Source organism: Neodiprion fabricii, chromosome 2 (genome assembly GCF_021155785.1).
Source record: "Neodiprion fabricii isolate iyNeoFabr1 chromosome 2, iyNeoFabr1.1, whole genome shotgun sequence".
NCBI lineage: Eukaryota > Metazoa > Arthropoda > Insecta > Hymenoptera > Diprionidae > Neodiprion > Neodiprion fabricii.
Genome location: NC_060240.1, coordinates 32,957,209 through 32,978,805, shown reverse-complemented (window position 1 = coordinate 32,978,805; position 21,597 = coordinate 32,957,209). Strand labels below are relative to the sequence as shown.

Genomic DNA, 21,597 nt, shown 5'->3' with positions numbered 1-21,597 from the left:
AGTGACAGGAAAGTTCGTCCATTTTCGTAGTCGACAAGCTGGGGAGACGATGCGCACCGTGGCCAAATAGTTAGTGTGCTGCAAACTTGACGGTAAAAAATCATTTCGCATATCACTTTCCGTACCTCGTTTAACAAAGCACTGCAATTAAGGACGGATCAACAGTCGTCTTAATTGCACATCCCTCGTTTTAATTTTCCAGACGTAATTGCTCAACCACGACTAATAAGAAAGTTATCTATTCCTTCGAGAAATAATATTCAAATTTTGGTGTTGGCGATGCTTGTCCTTGTTGCCCTACCGCCGCCCCCGTGGCCCGTGCAAGCGACAAGTCTTCCCTCGACTCTTCAGTCACAGGCAAATGGCGTCGTACGGTTGGATATCGTCGCTTCAATTTGTGCAAATTATGAATGAATTTTAATTGTTACCGAGAATATCAATTAAAATCGAACGGCAAAAGATTCCGGTAAGTTGATGGAACACTTTTAGATAATTTCTGACAGTGTGTTTGCTCAATTTTTGTGTGAATTTTGCTATTATACGCTCGTGTCATTAGTTTGTAAACAAACACGGCACACGCAAAGTGCTGTCAGAATACAATTTTTCGAACTAAAAATAATATGCCCTATTTTAATGAAATATTCGATATTTTACAGCGGAATTATTCATCGCCTGACGAGGATTTGTAAATGAATATATCATAGCAAATCTACTGGTAAGTTGAAAATTCGAATTGTTTTATCAATATTATTATGTATATTGTTGTGTAGTTGGGTTCAATCTCTGTACCGCGATCACTCATATCTTATGTTTATTGTCACTTGCTTAGATTATACCGCAAATTATTATGAGGGACAGTGCTGCGAGACATAGACTGAGAAGCAATGACTAAGTTTTCACCGGGCACAAACTGGAAGCAAGGTGAGACGAAATGGGCAGAGTTAATTTGTATCGATATTGGCGATACAACAATGTACGGAGGTGCGAAGAAATTTTAATCCTTGGCTCAGAAATTTGAAAGGAAAAAATCAAAAGCTATTTATTTCAACTGAAATTTTTCACATTTATTGATTGGTTATGTATTTATATTATTGCGGTGAAAACTTAGTCGAGGAACCTGCTTGTTACCTTGAAATGCACCTTTGAATATTTGTTTCAATATCCAGAAATATTATTATGTCAAACATTAAGATTTCCTTGCTATTTGTTCTTTGTTATCAAAACACTGATTTTGATTGCTTATCATTCTTATAACCTAAGTATTACAAGAGCTGTACATAGACTCTAATTGGTTAGTAATAATTTGATTCTTCACAAATATATATTTCATGTTTGTTCCACAGGTGAATGTTATACCGCACTTGACAATTACGTCACAACGATGAACGAAGTTAGTGGAGGAAAACAAGAAATGACTAGCAATTCAGCATGGGAAGCTTTGGCTGGCCAGACAGTTTCGACAATGCCTACTATGCATCATCATCAGCTTTTACAACCGGAAGCAAATCCTCCTGTTACTCAAGTTATTGTACCAACACCAGTTAAACTTCAAGCAGCAATACTACCACCACCTCAAAACGTGGTTGAACATTGTCCTCCTTTAGCTCATATGCAACAAACCTCACTTGCTTCACAGGTGAAACTCCACTTTAAAAAGTGATTGATATCACAAATAATTGTATTTTACATTAATTTTAAGTACCTATGTTTATACTTTTTGCAGGCTACTGCGCCAGGTTCTTTTATCGATTCTGAACTATCAACTGAGCTCCAGCAGCAGGGATGGAAAAAGTATTGGAGCAAAAGGGAAAACAGACCGTATTTTTGGAATAAATCGACTGGAGAATCTCTCTGGGTTCCTCCATTACTCAAACCGCAATTTGATCCAATAACGGATCCCTTGGGTATATGCGGCGTACCTCCGGTTCCTGGAAATGGTCCGATAGCCCCTGCTACTCCTGCAATTACACTTAAACGCAGAGCATCTGAAGACAGCCCTGTTGCTTCGTCAACAAAGAAATTTATCCTAGCGTAAGCATTAACCTTCATAGTTAATTTCTTTTGTTTCTGTGTATCTTCTAATTGATTTGATGGTCATGTAGTTCTTTGTTATTCTGATGTTGAGATCAAGCTGCAATGAGTCTTAAGGTAATAGGTATAAACTCAGGAATATTCCGGAACACCTCAACTAGAGTAAGGATTTCAGTCAAGGAAGATAAATTAATCCCGTATTCGTGAAGGTATAGAGTTTAACTTGAAAGAATAGGGTTTTTGTGAGTCACTTTCAGGTCTTAGCCTTATTTTACAGCTTGTGGCACATAGAGATTCGATAAAATAGTAATATTCAAAATTATAACCAATAATACTAGGTATACGCACATCCGACATCAAGTTTCAAACATGTTCTCGTGAAAACTACTATTAATGAATAACGATGGAAGGCAAAATGTGAAGGCACAATCTCAGTAAACTACCTTAATTAAGGCATTCTGCTTGCTTATCATGGAAATTAAAGATACTATTGTCATTACTATTGCAGCGGTCCATGGGATTTGGAGATCTCAACAAATGTGATAATTTACGAAAAAGGACCTTCAAACATACCCCACATTCATCCGGACGTTGAAGCATTCAGATGTGGATTGCTCGCAAAATTACGCCAGTGCTATCAAGAGCTCTGTCACACGCGAGAATCTATTGATGCTCCCAGAGATTCTTTCAATCGGTGGCTGATGGAACGCAAAGTCATTGATTGCGGCTCAGACCCTTTACTTCCGAGTCAATGTTTCCCAGAAATATCAATGTCTATGTATCGTGAAATAATGAACGATATACCAATGAAACTTGTCAGACCAAAATTCACTGGTGATGCCAGGAAACAGCTGTCAAGATATGCTGAAGCAGCTAAAAATATGATAGAATCTAGGTCTGCATCTCCCGAAAGTAGAAAAGTTGTTAAATGGAATGCTGAGGACACCTTTCAATGGTTAAGAAGGACGGTTGGTGCTACTTTTGATGATTTTCAAGATAGATTAGCTCATTTAAAAAGGCAATGTCAACCTCATTTGACGGAGACAGTAAAAGCTAGTGTTGAAGGTATCTGTTTAAAAATTTACCATCTTTCAACAGACTACGCAAAAAAAATTAAAGATAAGAACAATCAAATGACGAAAGAAGGTGGGCTTGCCGACGTCATACCATTGACAGGCCCTGTGAGTAGCCAGAGAAAAGTATGGTGCTATCCTGTACAGTTCTCCTTGCCAAGTCCACGTCTACCGCAAATAGAGTACTTACCAGAAAGAGAACAAACAATGCTACGTTTTCATGGAGATACAATGGGCATAAATAACACGCACTTGACAAAACTGGAACATTTGTACAGATATAATTGCTTTGACGATAAAAAATTCGAGATGTTTCTACCCCGAGTTTGGTCCCTGCTCAAAAGATACCAAACATACCTTGGAATAAATGAGGGTCAAGCTACGCAAATGGCATTGCCAGTCACTGTCTTTGAGTGTCTTCAGAGAACTTTTGGCGTCACTTTTGAATGCTTTGCTTCTCCATTGAACTGCTACTTCAGACAATATTGCTCAGCATTTGCTGATACAGATTCTCACTTTGGATCAAGAGGACCTTTCCTTGATTTCAGGCCCATTAGTGGCTCCTTTGAAGCCAATCCTCCATACTGTGAGGAGCTAATGGAGGCCATGGTTAATCATTTTGAGCAATTACTCGCTGATTCAGTTGAGCCTCTCTCGTTTGTAGTTTTTCTACCTGAATGGAGAGATCCAGCACCTAACGCACTTCTAAAACTTGAGAGTAGCCACTTCAAACGCAAGCAAGTTGTTGTGCCTGCAATGGAACATGAGTACAGACATGGATTTCAACATATCCTTCCTAAGTGAGTTTTATAGCCAATTAGGTATCGTATTTCTTTCATACAACCCTATACTAATTTTTTTTTTCAACTTGGTTGATAACTTTTAGGTAAAAATATTATATCAAGCTTGGTTCTTTTAGGGGAGAAGTCAATATACGAGCAGCACATGGTACTCTTGTCGTGTGGCTGCAGAATGCTGCTGGTAATGCACGTTGGGGACCGACGGATGACCGAGTAGAGGCACTCTTAGAGGCTTGGAGACCAGGGAGAGAAAGGGAAAGAGATAGACAAGAACTGCTCTCCCCACCAAGACAAACGCATCAACCTATCGCTGCCACCCCCATTCCTGTGGCATCAACACCCACGACCCCAACAACCCCACTTTCATCCTTGTCTACGCTTTCAACACATCCTATGTAAGTAGTCAATCACAGTAAGAAGCATGCAAGTCTTGATAAATCAATTACATGACACAGTATGTTCATATTGCTGAATAATAAGTTGTCTTCCTTTTCTTCTCATTCTGCATATGCCTCATTCGCTGACCCAAAAAAAAAAAAAAATTATTTTAACTTTTTTCCACACCTATTCATTAGACTTGGCTAGGCGAGAAATTTGAACAATACTAATATTCTTTCTTATTTTCAATATAAAAATAATGTACATAATCAATAATTAAACTTGGTACAGCTAGCAATATGGAGTTTTTGCTGCAGGATTTTGCAATGTACCTGTTATGTCAATTTCAATGATTTCACAGCTGGTTGATTACGATGTTGCCTTGGTCTTCCTCAAAAATTTAAAATGTGTAATGAATTATGGCGTAGAAAAAACTCCTTGCTTCGCATAATATATTATTTTCTAGTGAGTAACAAAATTTTTTCTTTTCGTATTGTTCTACTTTAATGTAGAGCAACGGGATACATCTATTTGTATAATATTAATTGATTTATTCTTTACTCTTTATAAAGTCTTATGATCCATGAAAAAATATTATTTGCTCTCAATCATTGCGTTTAGACTTTTAATAGTATGCAGGCTATTGAAATGGTAGATATACTTGCCATGCAAGTTGAAACTATAAAATTAATGTGTAGAAATACAATAAACAGAATTCATGAAAAGTGTATGTCATCTAAATTTTACTTGACACATGAAAATTTGTTTTAATTACTCTTCAATAACCAGCTTTCACCAGTTTCAAGCGCCATTTTATACAAATGATTTGTGTTTTGCCTAAGCAATAGATTTGGATATGTACCACCTAGATGTTTTCAGGTTATTACATGTCACAAATTTTAAACCACCTGAACCGTACCAATTAATATTTTATTTCAATCCAATAACGAAAAAAACGCACATTTAATATAATTTTAAAATTGAATCTATAAGTACTACTGATTTAGGCTCAAAATAATAACTGATTTTATTATATGATGTATATATATGCATACACACAATGAAATAAAAAAGCTTAAACATATTGTAATGTAAAACATATTAATGTCTATACATAAGAAATTCGAGGAGAATACAAATGGATCATCAAGTATAATCAGTCGTATGGTAACTTTCATGCCAAGTGTATCTACATAAAAAATGATATTAGATGCATATCATGAAAACTATATAAAACCATGCACAACGGATTATTGCCAGAGAAAGATATTTCAGTAAACTTTACGTGAATAGCATTGATGAATTAGTTTTTTGTTCTGTTTCTCTGCTTTTCTATTCAAAAAACTTGCAATATCCATTTTCATATTGCACCGAATTACTAGCTTCGTAGTCAATAATTTGCCGAAGCACTTTCGAATTTAGTTTTAAACACTTAATTAACTCGTCTTATAGATTCGGTACATCTTTATCAGATGTGCACCATCTTACTCATATTTTCCATGTATATATAAATAAATATATACATGCTTGTAAACTCAAGTGTATGTATGTATATACTTATATATATTTCTGTATACATGAGTCTATATTTGAACTATAAATCCTTAATGTATTGATGCCTAACCAATCAGTAGACAGTAGTATGATTAAGACAATACATAAACTGTCAAATTTTAAATGTGGCGTTACATTGTTTTACATTTTAAAAAAGATCTAATTATACATATATATAGTGTACATATACTTATATACGTTAATGTATATGTATACAAGAATGCTAAAGAAGTTGAAAAGCTGAACATGATAGAATATCTATAGCTGCTAAGGAACTAGGGCAGGGCAAGTATTTGTCAATCTTGAATACAACAGGTAGTTATTTTCATTTGCCATTGAATACGAGTAGTTAAAGGAGTTGTGATCAATTGTTGATTTAAAATACTGATCGCTTGCTGAAGGAGAGTATTGTACATATTGATACCCTTGAAAATTGTAAGATGGGCTGGACTTTTGATAATTTTTGTTTCAAATATGATTCTCTACAGAAAAATCTGATTTATTTGTCAATGAGTGTATAATAGATTATACAGAAATATATATGACCATTAAGTATAAGAAAAATATTATTCGCAGAATACCAGCGCAGCTAATTTTTAGGTGAGAGTGCTACACATGGTGGTTGCTGCGTACAAGTCAAGGAATTTTCTCGCAATCATTTTTTAAATCAAGTTTGAAGTTTTATTAATTTTTTTTTAGTGTGCATTTACTTCAAGTACCATATATGGTACTTAACAGGGTTTCTCTTCAAAACATGCAATTGTCGAGGTCTCGATGTTGAATAAGAAGTTACTGCTGATCTAACACATTTTCTCTTACATTTATATTAAAATGAAACTATTGTTTATTATTTTTGAGGTTTCTTTGTGCAGTATCTATCTTTTGTGCTGTCTCATAGATATTTATTGATGATTTAGAAAAAAGTTGATAGAGCTCTCAAAGCGTTGAATTATACAATCAATAAACTACTCTTTTTTTTTAACTTTTACGCTGTGCCTTAGTCTTTTTTCTAACATTTACCCATCTACTGATCTGTCTGTTTTCTGCCAATCCAACTCACTAATCTCTATGTATAATGTGACAAGGTAAATTTCACGATAAGAATTTGGTTCATATTTAGTGACTACCGTCAATGTTTTCATTCCAGATTAATTATTCTGGTGTAAATCTATAGGTCATGTATAATCTGTTCTAGACAGACATAGTAAATTGTTGAAATGAACAATTTTAAAGGTTAGTGAATATATTTCTAACTGTCGAAAAATTTTCTCAAAGTATACTTGATTACATTCGTCTAAATTCATTATTCTAACACCAATCATTTTCAAAGATCGTCTTGAAAGCTCTATCGGACTTTCTATTGAATGGTTATTATATTTATTATTGGTGTGATTCGCATATATTATTAAATTGAGTTCATTTCATATGAACATCATCATTTTCGTCATCTTCACAATATAAAAAGTTGATCTGAAATTATAAAAATATAATAATCCATGTTTCGATACAGAGCAAATCTACTGTGCAGTAGTAGAGGTTAAAATAAAGTAAATTGCATTGTAAATACAAACTCACCATAAACAAACACATAATTGAGAACGATAACTATCAAGAATTCTGAAATAATTTGAATATTTTGTAAGACATTATGAGTAAGGATGTTATATAAATAGATTTAAATAAATTTGTCTTAGTTATAGACATACGAAAATAGTTATGTATCGTTTAATCCTAAATTCTATAGAATGTTTATCAAGGTACAAAATAATGAACAACAAAAAATACCACAAATGCTTACACAATAGAAAATTGATAATGTATTCACCACTATCCACAATGTGACCACAATACTGCATAATATAAACACATTGTATAAATTAAAATGCGGCAAGAGTTTTGTACTAATAAAAACTGGAAACACAATGAAACATTTTAAAGTATTAGTACATTTATTTGAAAAAATATAACGATCAATTTACAGTGTTTAATTTCCTAGTACAAAGTTAATCTCCAAATGATGGATTTACAGCTAAGATTTTATTTATTTCATCGACAAGAAATCTTGCTTCATTTTCACTAAAAATTAGAGAGTGTATGCACTTTTCTTCAACATCTCTAATCATATCATCTAACACCAGCCTAATTTGTTTCAGATCGTAAAAGCAATGATTTCTTCCCAAATACCAAGTGTGAAAACTAATCACAGGAGTATCCTTCATGATCAGAGCCATACGTTTCTTCGATAGGAATGAGAGGAACTTGTAGAATTGTACATAGTCCATGCCATGTGAAGCTTTCAACATTAATTGACAGTGATCATCCCAACCATCCATATCACGACAGTCTTCAACTTCTCTCATCACAGCACAAAGTTCTTTTTTTAAGGAAATCCATACATTCCAAACATTGCAAGCATTGATCCAATTATGATTGATAGAAATAGTGTCTTCCTAAAAAAATGCATTTATTTAATCAGCATTTAGTTATAACCTGGTGCTTACAGTACTGAAAATTAGTACCAAATTCCAAACTTGATGATGCCACCCAGATGGAATGAATACTATTTCACCAGGTTGTTGAATAATTTCATAACGTTTGAGTCTATCTTCATCATAATTTGGATACATTGTTTGATTCAACAACTCATTGGAAGTTGTTATGTCATAGATTAATTTCCCGTGCTTATCTCGCAGACTCTCTTCATCCCCAGGTGCAAAGAGAAGCCAGCGTTTTTTTCCAACTATATTAGCTGACCAGCTATAGGATGAGAAGACATCTGCATGAAATGGTGTCCTAAAAGTACACGAAAGCAATAAGAATTCTATCAACAAATATAATTGCTCATTTTAACATAATTGTAGCTATACCATGTTCCTTTTGGACCCATGTAGATAAACATATAATCGTCATTTAATTCTTCCTGTTCTGTGTAATATTCGTTTAACCAATCAGAGGCAAAATACTGGGGAACATTATAGATTGGGATATGTGGATTATTTTTTACGCAATGCCAGTCCTTTAGATATAGTAAAGGCATATTTTTTGGATTACTAAGGTCACGATATGTGATCCAATAGTCGACATAATCAGCCAATGCCATATCATCCTTCAGTTGGGAATTGTAGTATTTTGCTGTACAGTCAGCCACAGGTGCAATACAAGATCCTACGAGAAAATTTTGCTTACTTCACAAGTTTATTTGTAATTGGGAAATGAATTCATTACGATATTCTATTCCATGATTTTTTCTTCATTCAAAATGGATCAATTTCGAAACAGTCTAAACTCTAGTTTCATGTTTAGTGGTGAATATTATTGAGTGCGTAGCTCTCACCGAATACTCTTTTGATGTATTCGAAATTTGGCGCGTTGTCTGCTTGCCACATTTGTCTGCACGGCCATGCATCCGTGGCAGATTGGATCACGCAGGGAATATTGTTCTGTAAATATCTTCTAAAATATTCATTGTACGATAAAGAGTGATTGACATATCCAGTGACGTTATTTTCGACTGATGTTCCGAATTCGTGGTATGCGTAATCGTTAGAAATATCTATAACTTTGGTCATTCCGCGTTTACTGTAAATTTATTTTAGGTTAGGTTCTCTCTTTTCGGACGAATCGGATGAAACTACTTTATATCGATCTAGAGTGGAACCACGATAGTAAAATCCGTAGAATCGAAATGCAAGAGTACGCAAGCGCCTCTAATAGGTTCATGGTTAAAGCGTTTTGACGTTCGTCAACTTCGAGGTGGCCAGCCTGTGTGGTAACTTTGTACAATTTCGGAACACCGTCTTCTTGATTCTTCTCGTTTTTCCCAGAGGTGAAAAAGCTGTATTTGTTGAGAGAAACGTGACTTTATTCGCGTGAATAGCCGAAACGAAATCTGTTATGCATGGTAGTGCATATTCGAGTATTTTAATTAATCACGCTACGGAATGCAGTAGTTAGAATAGATTGTGAAATAGGTTTGTTAACGAGGAAATTTCTGAACATAGTGTCTGTAAAACCGGCACATCGCATCTACGCTAGGACGAACATTGGTTATCGCAAAAATGGCGTCTGATCCACTAAATAAGAACCGAATGCAAGTTTTCAAGAACAAAGGAAAAGATCAAGACGTAAGTATCCGTATTACGAGTAGATAATCTTCTCTTAGTATAGCGTTGTATTTATTTTACTAAAAATTCTCTGTCCCTGCCACACGATTTTAATACATTGATACCACGGACTCTTCAAACCTTCAGTCATGTTTGGTATTTTAACCATTTAATCAGTGACTCACCTATATACACCTCACAATTGGATCATTTTCAAGAAATTTTCAAGGAATCATTTTCACGTTCTGTTCCGTCGATACCATGGCACGCGAAAATTCGGATATGAAATTTTTTTCATTTCGAATAAGTATGCCTTGGGCAGTAACGGAAAAAAAAAATTGTGAAAAAAATATGAATACCATATCCGTACTTAGGTATTGTTTCTTCTTAATAAGAAGTTATTTCAGGAGATGCGCAGGAGAAGGAATGAAGTCACCGTGGAGCTCCGGAAGAATAAACGTGAAGAAACGCTACAGAAACGGAGAAACGTACCTATTACAGATTCCACGGGTAAGGTGACGTCTGATAGAATGTTATTAGTTTGGGCTGCTTGTATCAGTTTCGTAAATACCTTACTTATTGTTGAATCGTAATTGGGAGGTATAAGCAATATTGGAGGGATTTATTCCTCATGTAGTTGCAAATCTAGTATTTTTATGTAGACAAACTCTAGTTTTCAATCATAGAATAATATATAATAAAGATATAATAAATAGAGAAATTAATCTAGTCATCTCATTTTATAATCTACGACGAATATTTGGTATACTTGATGAATCAATTGCTCTGTAACATGACGTACTTTCTCATTTTATTATAAAGTTCATGCGTTACAAGAGCATTATGTCTAGATATTCAATTGAGTAATAAATTGGTTAATTAGATGAAGAAGATGTGGAGAAAAATTTGGCAAAGATCGATTTGGGTGAACTGGTAGCCAAAGCAGGGAGCGCTGAATCCGCCGAGCAGTTGATTGCCGTCCAATCTGCACGAAAATTACTGTCTTCAGATCGTAATCCTCCAATAGACGCCTTGATTGATAGCGGAATCCTGCCAATTTTGGTACACTGTCTTGAACGACATGACCAGTAAGTTGAAATACCGATGTCTTTAAATCAATGTTGTGAATACATATTTTATGCATAGAACATGAGTGCATATTCACACGGTTACTTTCAAACACATCAATAAAAAACCAATTAGGAGTAATAGTATTCCTTTTTTTGTTATATTTCATCAATGAATATTTCTCTATTATTTTATAACATAAGAAGCAGTATGATACACACAGCATTATTCTTGCAACACATGCTCAGAAAGCTGGATTTTCAGATTGTAGAGCGTGGGTAAAATATTTTTTCTGAACAATGCAAATAAAAAGTGGGTGTACATGCACATTTGAAAGCTTCTACTTTTCATGCTATGGATTTTTGGCGCATACACATTTACAAATAAATCAATTTTATGCACTATCTGTAACTGCTTTATTGAGCGCAAGTTACCTAGCCCAAATGTCAGTGTCACTTTCGGTACTTTTTAAATCAAACTTTCCCTGCAGGTATTACAAAAAATATGACATGTGATACGTGTCGACAAGCAATACCTGACCCGTGTGATTGCAGTACTTGCCCTTGTGCTGCTAGCCACACTCGTTTGGTTATTGCCTATTTACGCACTTGTCAAGTAATGTACTATTATTTTCCAGTCCATCCTTGCAGTTTGAAGCAGCATGGGCATTGACGAACATTGCAAGCGGAACATCTGCTCAGACACAGGCAGTTGTTAAAGCTGGTGCAGTGCCATTATTTTTACATCTTTTATTGTCCAGCCAGCAAAATGTCTGTGAACAAGCAGTATGGGCTCTAGGTAAGGAATCCAACCATGCTGTGGTTTATGTAATTTTTATAAATTGTTTTATCGAATTTATTATTTGTCCCTAGGAAATATTATAGGGGATGGGCCAGCGCTGCGAGATTATGTAATAAACCTTGGCGTTGTGCCACCGCTTTTAACTTTCATTAAGCCAGATATACCTATCACCTTCTTGCGAAACGTTACGTGGGTGATAGTCAACTTGTGTAGAAACAAAGATCCCCCTCCACCAGTAGGGACAATTAAAGACATTTTACCAGCACTTAATGTACTTATTCTACACACGGACATTAATGTGAGTAGATCGTCATGTCCAGTATCACGTTATTCTTCCCTAACGAATCTCAGGTTGTGCAGTTTCAACTTTTGATAATCTATCAAAGACTGGATCAACATTTGGCTTTTGTTTTTCCCATAGATTCTCGTTGACACAGTGTGGGCGCTGAGTTATTTGACTGATGGTGGAAATGAACAGATTCAAATGGTCATAGACAGCGGAGTCGTACCTCGTCTAATTCCTCTGCTCTCTCACAAAGAGGTCAAAGTTCAAACGGCTGCTCTCAGAGCTGTTGGCAATATCGTTACTGGTACCGATGAGCAGACGCAAACGGTCTTGAATTGTGATGCTTTGTCCCATTTCCCTAACTTGCTAACTCATCCTAAGGAGAAGATTTGCAAGGAAGCCGTATGGTTCCTGTCAAACATTACTGCTGGCAATCAATCTCAAGTTCAGGCTGTAATTGACGAGCAGCTATTGCCACTTATTATTAGTAACTTGTCAAAGGTATTTAAATTCAATCACAATTATTCAGTTGACTTGATTAACGAATTCTCATTTGTTTAAAATCTAACACGCCATATTCTACGATTGGGCAGGGTGAATTCCAGACTCAGAAAGAAGCAGCATGGGCGATCAGTAATTTAACGATAAGTGGAAACAGAGAGCAGGTGGCACGCCTGATTCAAGAGGGGGTAATTGCACCATTCTGCGATCTACTGTCTTGCAAAGATAGTCAGGTTGTTCAAGTTGTGCTTGATGGTATCCACAATATGCTCAAAATGGCGGGAAGTCAAGTTGAACAGCTGGCCAATATGATTGAAGAATGCTCAGGTATGTCGCTATGACTGCATAGTACTCTGTCAGAATTTATTCCAACATACCTAATTCCTGTCTTATTCTTTAACGTATAACAATGGGTTAATTGCTTGCAGGATTGGATAAAATTGAGGCATTACAAAACCATGAAAATTTAGATATCTATAGATTGGCCTATGACATCATTGAACAGTACTTCTCGGAGGAGGTAAGTGAAAATGATTTGGTACTGTAGCATTGTTGAAAATTTTGAGACCATTGTGGCTTCTAACTGATTGATGTCCCACTCTTGTGACTTCAGACTGACGAACCAAATTTGGCGCCACAGACAACGGAAGGAGCCTTCCAGTTTGACCCGACGACAACTATACCTAGCGATGGCTTCAAGTTCTGAAATATCCTCGTCTCTTCCTCGCCCTTTCCTCGTCGAAGAACCGTCCCCCAACTACGGCGGGAAGCCACAACCTCCCGCTATCTCCTCATCCAGATTATCCTCCCAATCCTTCTTGTTCCAATGACCAAGATCCAAGACTCTCGAAGGGGAATATTTCTCGTCACCTCCCAGACATCGCGCGGCATTCACCTGCTGTTCGGCCCGCGATAAGAACCGTCGCGTTCATGATTTTGCAAGAGAGTTAAATTGCAACGAAGCACTGCAAAAGCGCGAATCAGCTTTTTATTTTTTCATGATTTTTTTGTTTCGTATTTTATACAATAGAGAAACAAGTCTTATTCAGATGCTAAACGCTATATATATTATATATATATTTACGTAGTAACAAGAACGTGAGTGCGCATGGAGTGCAAACGTTTAAATTATTTAGGACGAATTGTTTAAATGATTCTACAGAACAATAGCACTGTTTGAGTTGCGTGCTCTCTAATATCGCTGGGCCGAGTCTTGGTTCATGACGTTACATTTATAAACGATTTGTGTATATTTTAGGCATGTTAAATTTATAATGATATTGAATACTGAATAAATTGATTAACTGCTCTTGACTAGTATACTTGATAATTATGATCATTCTGTAAGACGGCGCAACATCAATAAAACTGAAAGTCTGGTATAAATCCATATACATGTGTCTAGTGTGTTCATTCAGGTCGTTCTCAGGCATTGCAACTGCTTGACTACGTTCTCTATTTCCATTTTTGTTTGCATCAGTATCTGTGTATTGCATACAAACATACCTTACTCATTGACTGCGCCACTTGCTATTTGTCGTATCCAATGGGCATATCTCAGCCACTACACAACTGCCAAAGACTTCATTCTTCTGTTTCAAATGTTAATTAGTATGTGTGTATTATTGCATACATACATTCCTCAATTGACCTATGCCTCTTGCTATTGCGTTAATGATGCGCATTTCTGAAGTGCAGTTACATTTGACATGACTGCGGCTAGTTCGATACAGCTCAACACCTTGTGAAAAGTGGCAACTACCGCCTCGCACTAGGTTGGCGTCTTTGACGTCAAATTACCCTCGGAAATACCTGAAATAAAGCAAATCTAGTTACTAGTAGCTACGGCAAAATAGTTTTATATTAACTTAATCTGAAAGAGTAAGGTGGTGTTATGGATCCAAACTATTTTCTGCTCCTTTATTGATATTCTAGAGACCTGAAAGAGCATACGAGAATTTAGCGCGAGCATGGAAAAGGATAATTGGATTGGTTTGACGAAATATCTACGTCCGTTGCGCTTATAAAGGCTCGTCAATAATTCATGAGATAATTACGGGATTGAGTTACTCAGAACTCGACGAAAACATGTATTGAACGTGGACCAAATAGGTAGCGGCTTCGATAAACACTAACAATCCTCAATGAGGAAAAGTCCTGCACATTGAGCATTTCTTCACATTTCCTTCGTAATTTTGCAACTGATAATCTATCGACGTTTGAAATGACTTTTGATGGTTTCTTGGGGACGATCAGACATTGGTGAAGCCTTTAAAGCATTACTCAGACAAGTTTTAGTTTTATATTTCGCGAGCAAAAGTAAAGATAACCCCTTTGGATTTTTGGTGGAAATTTTGAGGATTTTGTAAGAAACTGGAAGCTATTCATTCATGCACCGTATCGACGAAATTTTTAGAGCGGAATCGATTGTGCGCAGTCTCAATACGCGGCGATCAACAGATCAATAGTAGCGGCCAAAAAACGGAAGATTTCCGTCGCAACTTTTCTGCTGTTGATCCCACGCTCTATTCGCTGCGTTTTCTGAGTTCCTGGTGGTCCAATTAGTCAGGTAAAGGTCATACAAATCGAATCTGAAACCAAAAATTTTTGGCTCCGAAAATGAAAAAAAAAGTAAGGCTGCGTTTTAAATAAAATAAATAAAGTTTTAGATAAAATAACCCCTTTGCATTTTTGGGGAAAATTTTCGAGATTTCGAAAAGTGCTGAATTAAATTCTTTCTGGCACTGTTCCGACGTAATTTTCGAGGCATATCGATTAAGCGCAGTCCCGATGCGCTGTGAGCAGCGGATCGGAAGTTACAGCCAAAACAGCGGAACCTGTGTTTTCGACATTTTTGAGCTGGTGCTTTTTCCGTCGTAACTTCTTTCCTGTTGATCCCACGCTCTTTTCGCTGCGTTTCCTGAGGGCCTGGTGGTCCAATTAGTCGGGTGAAGGTCATACAAATCGAACCTGAGACCAAAAATTTTTGACTCCAAAAATAAAAAAAAAAGTAAGGCTAACCCCCTTTGCATTTTTGGTGAAAATTTTCGCGATTTCGAAAAGTGCTGGAATAAATTCTTTCTGGCACTGTTCCGACCTAATTTTGCGAGACATATCGATTAAGCGCAGTCCCGATACGCTGTGAGCAGCCGATCAAAAGTTACAGCCAAAAAACCAGAACCTGTGTTTTCGACATTTTTCAGCAGGTGCTTTTTCCTTCGTAACCTCTTTCCCGTTAATCCCACGCTCTTTTCGCTGCGTTTTCTGAGTTCCTGGGGGTCCAATTAGTCAGAAGAAGGTCATACAAATCGGATCTGAGACCACAAACTTTTGGCTCCAAAAATGAAGATAAAATTCTCATAGTATAGCGTTGTATTTATTTTACTAAAAATTCTCTGTCCCTGCCACACGATTTTAATACATTGATACCACGGACTCTTCAAACCTTCAGTTATGTTTGGTATTTTAACCATTTAACCAGTGACTCACCTATATAGACCTCACAATTGGATCATTTTCAAGAAATTTTCAGGGAATCATTTTCACGTTCTGTTCTGTCGATACGATGGCACGCGAAAATTCGGATATGAAATTTTTTTCATTTCGAATAAGCATGCCTTGGGCAGTAACGGAGAAAAAAAATTGTGAAAAAAATATGAATACCATATCCGTACTTAGGTATTGTTTCTTCTTAATAAGAAGTTATTTCAGGAGATGCGCAGGAGAAGGAATGAAGTCACCGTGGAGCTCCGGAAGAATGAACGTGAAGAAACGCTACAGAAACGGAGAAACGTACCTATTACAGATTCCATGGGTAAGGTGACGTCTGATAGAATGTTATTAGTTTGGGCTGCTTGTATCAGTTTCGTGAATACCTTACTTATTGTTGAATCGTAATTGGGAGGTATAAGCAATATTGGAGGGATTTATTCCTCATGTAGTTGCAAATCTAGTATTTTTATGTAGACAAACTCTAGTTCTCAATCATAGAATAATATATAATAAAGATATAATAAATAGAGAAATTAATCTAGTCATCTCATTTTATAATCTACGACGAATATTTGGTATACTTGATGAATCAATTGCTCTGTAACATGACGTACTTTCTCATTTTATTATAAAGTTCATGCGTTACAAGAGCATTATGTCTGGATATTCAATTAAGTAATAAATTGGTTAATTAGATGAAGAAGATGTGGAGGAAAATTTGGCAAAGATCGATTTGGGTGAACTGGTAGCCAAAGCAGGGAGCGCTGAATCCGCCGAGCAGTTGATTGCCGTCCAATCTGCACGAAAATTACTGTCTTCAGATCGTAATCCTCCAATAGACGCCTTGATTGATAGCGGAATCCTGCCGATTTTGGTACACTGTCTTGAACGACATGACCAGTAAGTTGAAATACCGATGTCTTTAAATCAATGTTGTGAATACATATTTTATGCATAGAACATGAGTGCATATTCACACAGTTACTTTAAAATACATCAATAAAGAACCAATTAGGAATAATAGTATTCCTTTTTTTGTTATATTTCATCAATGAATATTTCTCTATTATTTTATAACATGAGAAGCAGTATGATACACACAGCATTATTCTTGCAATACATGCTCAGAAAGCTTGATTTTCAGATTGTAGAGCGTGGGTAAAATATTTTTTCTGAACAATGCAAATAAAAAGTGGGTGTACATGCACATTTGGAAGCTTTTACTTTTCATGCTGTGGATTTTTGGCGCATACACATTTACAAATAAATCAATTTTATGCACTATCTGTAACTGCTTTATTGAGCGCAAGTTACCTAGCCCAAATGTCAGTGTCACTTTCGTTACTTTTTAAATCAAACTTTCCCTGCAGGTATTACAAAAAATATGACATGTGACACGTGTCGACAAGCAATACCTGACTCGTGTGATTGCAGTACTTGCCCTTGTGCTGCTAGCCACACTCGTTTAGTTATTGCCTATTTACGCACTTGTCAAATAATGTACTATTATTTTCCAGTCCATCCTTGCAGTTTGAAGCAGCATGGGCATTGACGAACATTGCAGGCGGAACATCTGCTCAGACACAGGCAGTTGTTAAAGCTGGTGCAGTGCCATTATTTTTACAACTTTTATTGTCCATCCAGCAAAATGTCTGTGAACAAGCAGTATGGGCTCTAGGTAAGGAATCCAACCATGCTGTGGTTTATGTAATTTTTATAAATTGTTTTATCGAATTTATTATTTGTCCCTAGGAAACATTATAGGGGATGGGCGAGCGCTGCGAGATTATGTAATAAACCTTGGCGTTGTGCCACTGCTTTTAATTTTCATTAAGCTAGATATACCTATCACCTTCTTGCGAAACGTTACGTGGGTGATAGTCAACTTGTGTAGAAACAAAGATCACCCTCCACCAGTACGGACAATTAAAGACATTTTACCAGCACTTAATGTACTTATTCTACACACGGACATTAATGTGAGTAGATCGTCATGTCCAGTATCACGTTATTCTTCCCTAACGAATCTCAGGTTGTGCAGTTTCAACTTTTGATAATCTATCAAAGACTGGATCAACTTGGCTTTTGTTTTTCCCATAGATTCTCGTTGACACAGTGTGGGCGCTGAGTTATTTGACTGATGGTGGAAATGAACAGATTCAAATGGTCATAGACAGCGGAGTCGTACCTCGTCTAATTCCTCTGCTCTCTCACAAAGAGGTCAAAGTTCAAACGGCTGCTCTCAGAGCTGCTGGCAATATCGTTACTGGTACCGATGAGCAGACGCAAACGGTCTTGAATTGTGATGCTTTGTCCCATTTCTCTAACTTGCTAACTCATCCTAAGGAGAAGATTTGCAAGGAAGCCATATGGTTCCTGTCAAACATTACTGCTGGCAATCAATCTCAAATTCAGGCTGTAATTGACGAGCAGCTATTGCCACTTATTATTAGTAACTTGTCAAAGGTATTTAAATTCAATCACAATTATTCAGTTGACTTGATTAAAGAATTCTCATTTGTTCAAAATCTAACACGCCATATTCTACGATTGGGCAGGGTGAATTCCAGACTCAGAAAGAAGCAGCATGGGCGATCAGTAATTTAACGATGAGTGGAAACAGCGAGCAGGTGGCACGCCTGATTCAAGAGGGGGTAATTGCACCATTCTGCGATCTACTGTCTTGCAAAGATAGTCAGGTTATTCAAGTTGTGCTTGATGGTATCCACAATATGCTCAAAATGGCGGGAAGTCAAATTAAACAGCTGACCAATATGATTGAAGAATGCTCAGGTATGTCGATATATGACTGCATAGTACTCTGTCAGAATTTATTCCAACATACCTAATTCCTGTCTTATTCTTTAACGTATAACAATGGGTTAATTGCTTGCAGGATTGGATAAACTTGAGGCATTACACACACATGTAAATTTATATATCTATATATTGGCCTATGACATCTGTGAACAGTTCTTCTGGGAGGAATTAAGTGTAAATGATTAGGTACTGTAGCCTTGGTGAAAATTTTGAGACCATTCTGGCTTCTAACTGATTGATGTCCCACTCTTGTGACTTCAGACTGACGAACCAAATTTGGCGCCGCAGACAACGGAAGGAGCCTTCCAGTTTGACCCGACGACAACTATACCTAGCGATGGCTTCATATTCTGAAATATCCTCGTCTCTTCCTCGCCCTTTCCTCGTCGAAGAACCGTCCCCTAACTACGGCGGGAAGCCACAACCTCCCGCTATCTTCTCATCCAGATTATCCTCCCGATCCTTCTTGTTCCAATGACCAAGATTCAAGACTCTCGAAGGGGAATATTTCTCGTCACCTCCCAGACATTGCGCGGCATTCGCCTGCTGTTCGGCCCGCGATAAGAACCGTTGCGTTCATGATTTTGCAAGAGAGTTAGATTGCAACGAAGCACTGCAAAAGCGCGAATCAGCTTTTTATTTTTTCTTGATTTTTTTGTTTCGTATTTTATACAATAGAGAAACAAGTCTTATTCAGATGCTAAACGCTATATATATTATATATATATTTACGTAGTAACAAGAACGTGAGTGCGCATGAAGTGCAAACGTTTAAATTATTTAGGACGAATTGTTTAAATGATTCTACAGAACAATAGCACTGTTTGAGTTGCGTGCTCTCTAATATCGCTGGGCCGAGTCTTGGTTCATGACGTTACATTTATAAACGATTTGTGTATATTTTAGGCATGTTAAATTTATGATGATATTGATTACTGAATAAATTGATTAACTGCTCTTGACTAGTATACTTGATAATTATGATCATTCTGTAAGACGGCGCAACATCAATAAAACTGAAAGTCTGGTATAAATCCATATACGTGTGTATAGTGTGTTCATTCAGGTCGTTCTCAGGCATTGCAACTGCTTGACTACGTTCTCTATTTCCATTTTTGTTTGCATCAGTATCTGTGTATTGCATACAAACATACCTTACTCATTGACTGCGCCACTTGCTATTTGTCGTATCCAATGGGCATATCTCAGCCACTACACAACTGCCAAAGACTTCATTCTTCTGTTTCAAATGTTAATTAGTATGTGTGTATTATTGCATACATACATTCCTCATTGACCTATGCCTCTTGCTATTGCGTTAATGATGCGCATTTCTGAAGTGCAGTTACATTTGACATGACTGCGGCTAGTTCGATACAGCTCTACACCTTATCAAAAGTGGCAACTACCGCCTCGCACTAGGTTGGCGTCTTTGACGTCAAATTACCCTCGGAAATACCTGAAATAAAGCAAATCTAGTTACTAGTAGCTACGGCAAAATAGTTTTGTATTAACTTAATCAGAAAGAGTAAGGTGGTGTGATGGATCCAAACTATTTTCTGCTCCTTCATTGATATTCTAGAGACCTGAAAGAGCATACGAGAATTTAGCGCGAGCATGGAAAAGGATAATTGGATTGGTTTGACGAAATATCTACGTCCGTTGCGCTTATAAAGGCTCGTCAATAATTCATGAGATTAATACGGGATTGAGTTACTCAGAACTCGACGAAAACATGTATTGAACGTGGACCAGATAGGTAGCGGCTTCGATAAACACTAACAATCCTCAATGAGGAAAAGTCCTGCACATTGAGCATTTCTTCACATTTCCTTCGTAATTTTGCAACTGATAATCTCTCGACGTTTGAAATGACTTTTGACGGTTTCTTGGGGACGATCAGACATTGGTGAAGCCTTTAAAGCATTACTCAGACAAGTTTTAGTTTTATATTTCGCGAGCAAAAGTAAAGATAACCCCTTTGGATTTTTGGTGGAAATTTTGAGGATTTTGTAAGAAACTGAAAGCTATTCATTCATGCACCGTATCGACGAAATTTTTACAGCGGAATCGATTGTGCGCAGTCCCAATACGCGGCGATCAACAGATCAATAGTAGCGGCCAAAAAACGGAAGATTTCCGTCGCAACTTTTCTGCTGTTGATCCCACGCTCTATTCGCTGCGTTTTCTGAGTTCCTGGGGGTCCAATTAGTCCGGAGATGGTCGTAGAAATCGGATCTGAGACCACAAATTTTTGGCTCCAAAAATGATGAAAAAAGTAAGGCTAACCCCTTCGCATTTTTGGCGAAAATTCTCGCGATTTCGAAAAGTGCTGGAATCAATTCTTTTTAGCGCTATTTTAACGTAGTTTCGCGAGAGAAATCGATTGGGCGCAGTCCTGATACGCTGCGAGCAGCGGATCAAAAGTTACAGCCGAAAAACAAGAACCTGTGTCTTCGACATTTTTGAGCAGGTGCTTTTTCCGTCGTAACTTCTTTCCTGTTGTTCCCACGCTCTTTTCGCTGCGTTTTCTGCGTTCCAGGGGGTCCAATTAGTCCGGAGATGGTCATAGAAATCGGATCTGAGACCACAAATTTTTGGCTCCAAAAATGAAGAAAAAAGTAAGGCTAACCCCTTTGCATTTTTGGCGGAAATTTTCGAGATTTCGAAAAGTGCTGGAATCCATTCTT

At 36.9% G+C, this 21,597-nt stretch overlaps 4 protein-coding genes across 14 annotated transcripts; 3 read left to right on the top strand and 1 right to left on the bottom strand.

Annotated features, from left to right (window-relative positions):
• The first annotated feature begins 18 nt into the window (after nucleotides 1–18).
• LOC124175437 (mRNA (2'-O-methyladenosine-N(6)-)-methyltransferase) lies at nucleotides 19–8,278 on the top strand. 3 transcript variants are annotated; one of them, XM_046555694.1, is made up of 9 exons: nucleotides 19–92; nucleotides 203–466; nucleotides 657–715; nucleotides 830–921; nucleotides 1,344–1,636; nucleotides 1,724–2,031; nucleotides 2,540–3,904; nucleotides 4,024–4,299; nucleotides 7,990–8,278. In XM_046555694.1, exons 4-9 carry the CDS (start codon nucleotides 885–887, stop codon nucleotides 7,994–7,996), a joined length of 2,286 nt encoding a protein of 761 aa, XP_046411650.1. In that variant the 5' UTR covers nucleotides 19–92; nucleotides 203–466; nucleotides 657–715; nucleotides 830–884; the 3' UTR covers nucleotides 7,997–8,278. The 3 variants fall into 3 exon arrangements, with proteins under 3 accessions (XP_046411650.1, XP_046411649.1, XP_046411651.1); XM_046555693.1 differs by lacking the exon at nucleotides 7,990–8,278 and adding an exon at nucleotides 6,413–7,764; XM_046555695.1 differs by lacking the exons at nucleotides 830–921; nucleotides 7,990–8,278 and adding an exon at nucleotides 6,413–7,764.
• Nucleotides 7,763–9,481, bottom strand: LOC124175446 (2-oxoglutarate and iron-dependent oxygenase JMJD4). The gene is made up of 4 exons (XM_046555713.1): nucleotides 9,171–9,481; nucleotides 8,704–9,001; nucleotides 8,356–8,629; nucleotides 7,763–8,286 (listed from the first exon to the last, which is right to left on the bottom strand). The coding sequence occupies exons 1-4, from the start codon at nucleotides 9,403–9,405 to the stop codon at nucleotides 7,840–7,842; spliced, it is 1,254 nt and encodes a 417-aa protein (XP_046411669.1). The 5' UTR covers nucleotides 9,406–9,481; the 3' UTR covers nucleotides 7,763–7,839.
• Nucleotides 9,257–13,987, top strand: LOC124175442 (importin subunit alpha-3-like). Of its 7 annotated transcripts, none has more exons than XM_046555702.1 (10): nucleotides 9,257–9,278; nucleotides 9,838–9,960; nucleotides 10,335–10,449; nucleotides 10,823–11,027; nucleotides 11,645–11,805; nucleotides 11,880–12,106; nucleotides 12,230–12,595; nucleotides 12,688–12,922; nucleotides 13,024–13,133; nucleotides 13,209–13,987. In XM_046555702.1, exons 2-10 carry the CDS (start codon nucleotides 9,895–9,897, stop codon nucleotides 13,299–13,301), a joined length of 1,578 nt encoding a protein of 525 aa, XP_046411658.1. In that variant the 5' UTR covers nucleotides 9,257–9,278; nucleotides 9,838–9,894; the 3' UTR covers nucleotides 13,302–13,987. The 7 variants fall into 7 exon arrangements, with proteins under 7 accessions (XP_046411658.1, XP_046411662.1, XP_046411657.1 ...); XM_046555706.1 differs by having other exon boundaries at nucleotides 9,260–9,278; nucleotides 10,347–10,449; XM_046555701.1 differs by lacking the exon at nucleotides 9,257–9,278 and adding an exon at nucleotides 9,619–9,737.
• A 1,565-nt stretch (nucleotides 13,988–15,552) lies between these two features.
• LOC124175751 (importin subunit alpha-4-like) lies at nucleotides 15,553–19,939 on the top strand. 3 transcript variants are annotated; one of them, XM_046556241.1, is made up of 8 exons: nucleotides 15,553–15,604; nucleotides 16,307–16,409; nucleotides 16,783–16,987; nucleotides 17,605–17,765; nucleotides 17,840–18,066; nucleotides 18,188–18,553; nucleotides 18,646–18,880; nucleotides 18,984–19,939. In XM_046556241.1, the coding sequence occupies exons 2-8, from the start codon at nucleotides 16,310–16,312 to the stop codon at nucleotides 19,091–19,093; spliced, it is 1,404 nt and encodes a 467-aa protein (XP_046412197.1). In that variant the 5' UTR covers nucleotides 15,553–15,604; nucleotides 16,307–16,309; the 3' UTR covers nucleotides 19,094–19,939. The 3 variants fall into 3 exon arrangements, with proteins under 3 accessions (XP_046412197.1, XP_046412199.1, XP_046412198.1); XM_046556243.1 differs by having other exon boundaries at nucleotides 19,169–19,188; XM_046556242.1 differs by lacking the exon at nucleotides 15,553–15,604 and having other exon boundaries at nucleotides 16,295–16,409.
• The last annotated feature ends 1,658 nt before the right edge of the window (nucleotides 19,940–21,597 follow it).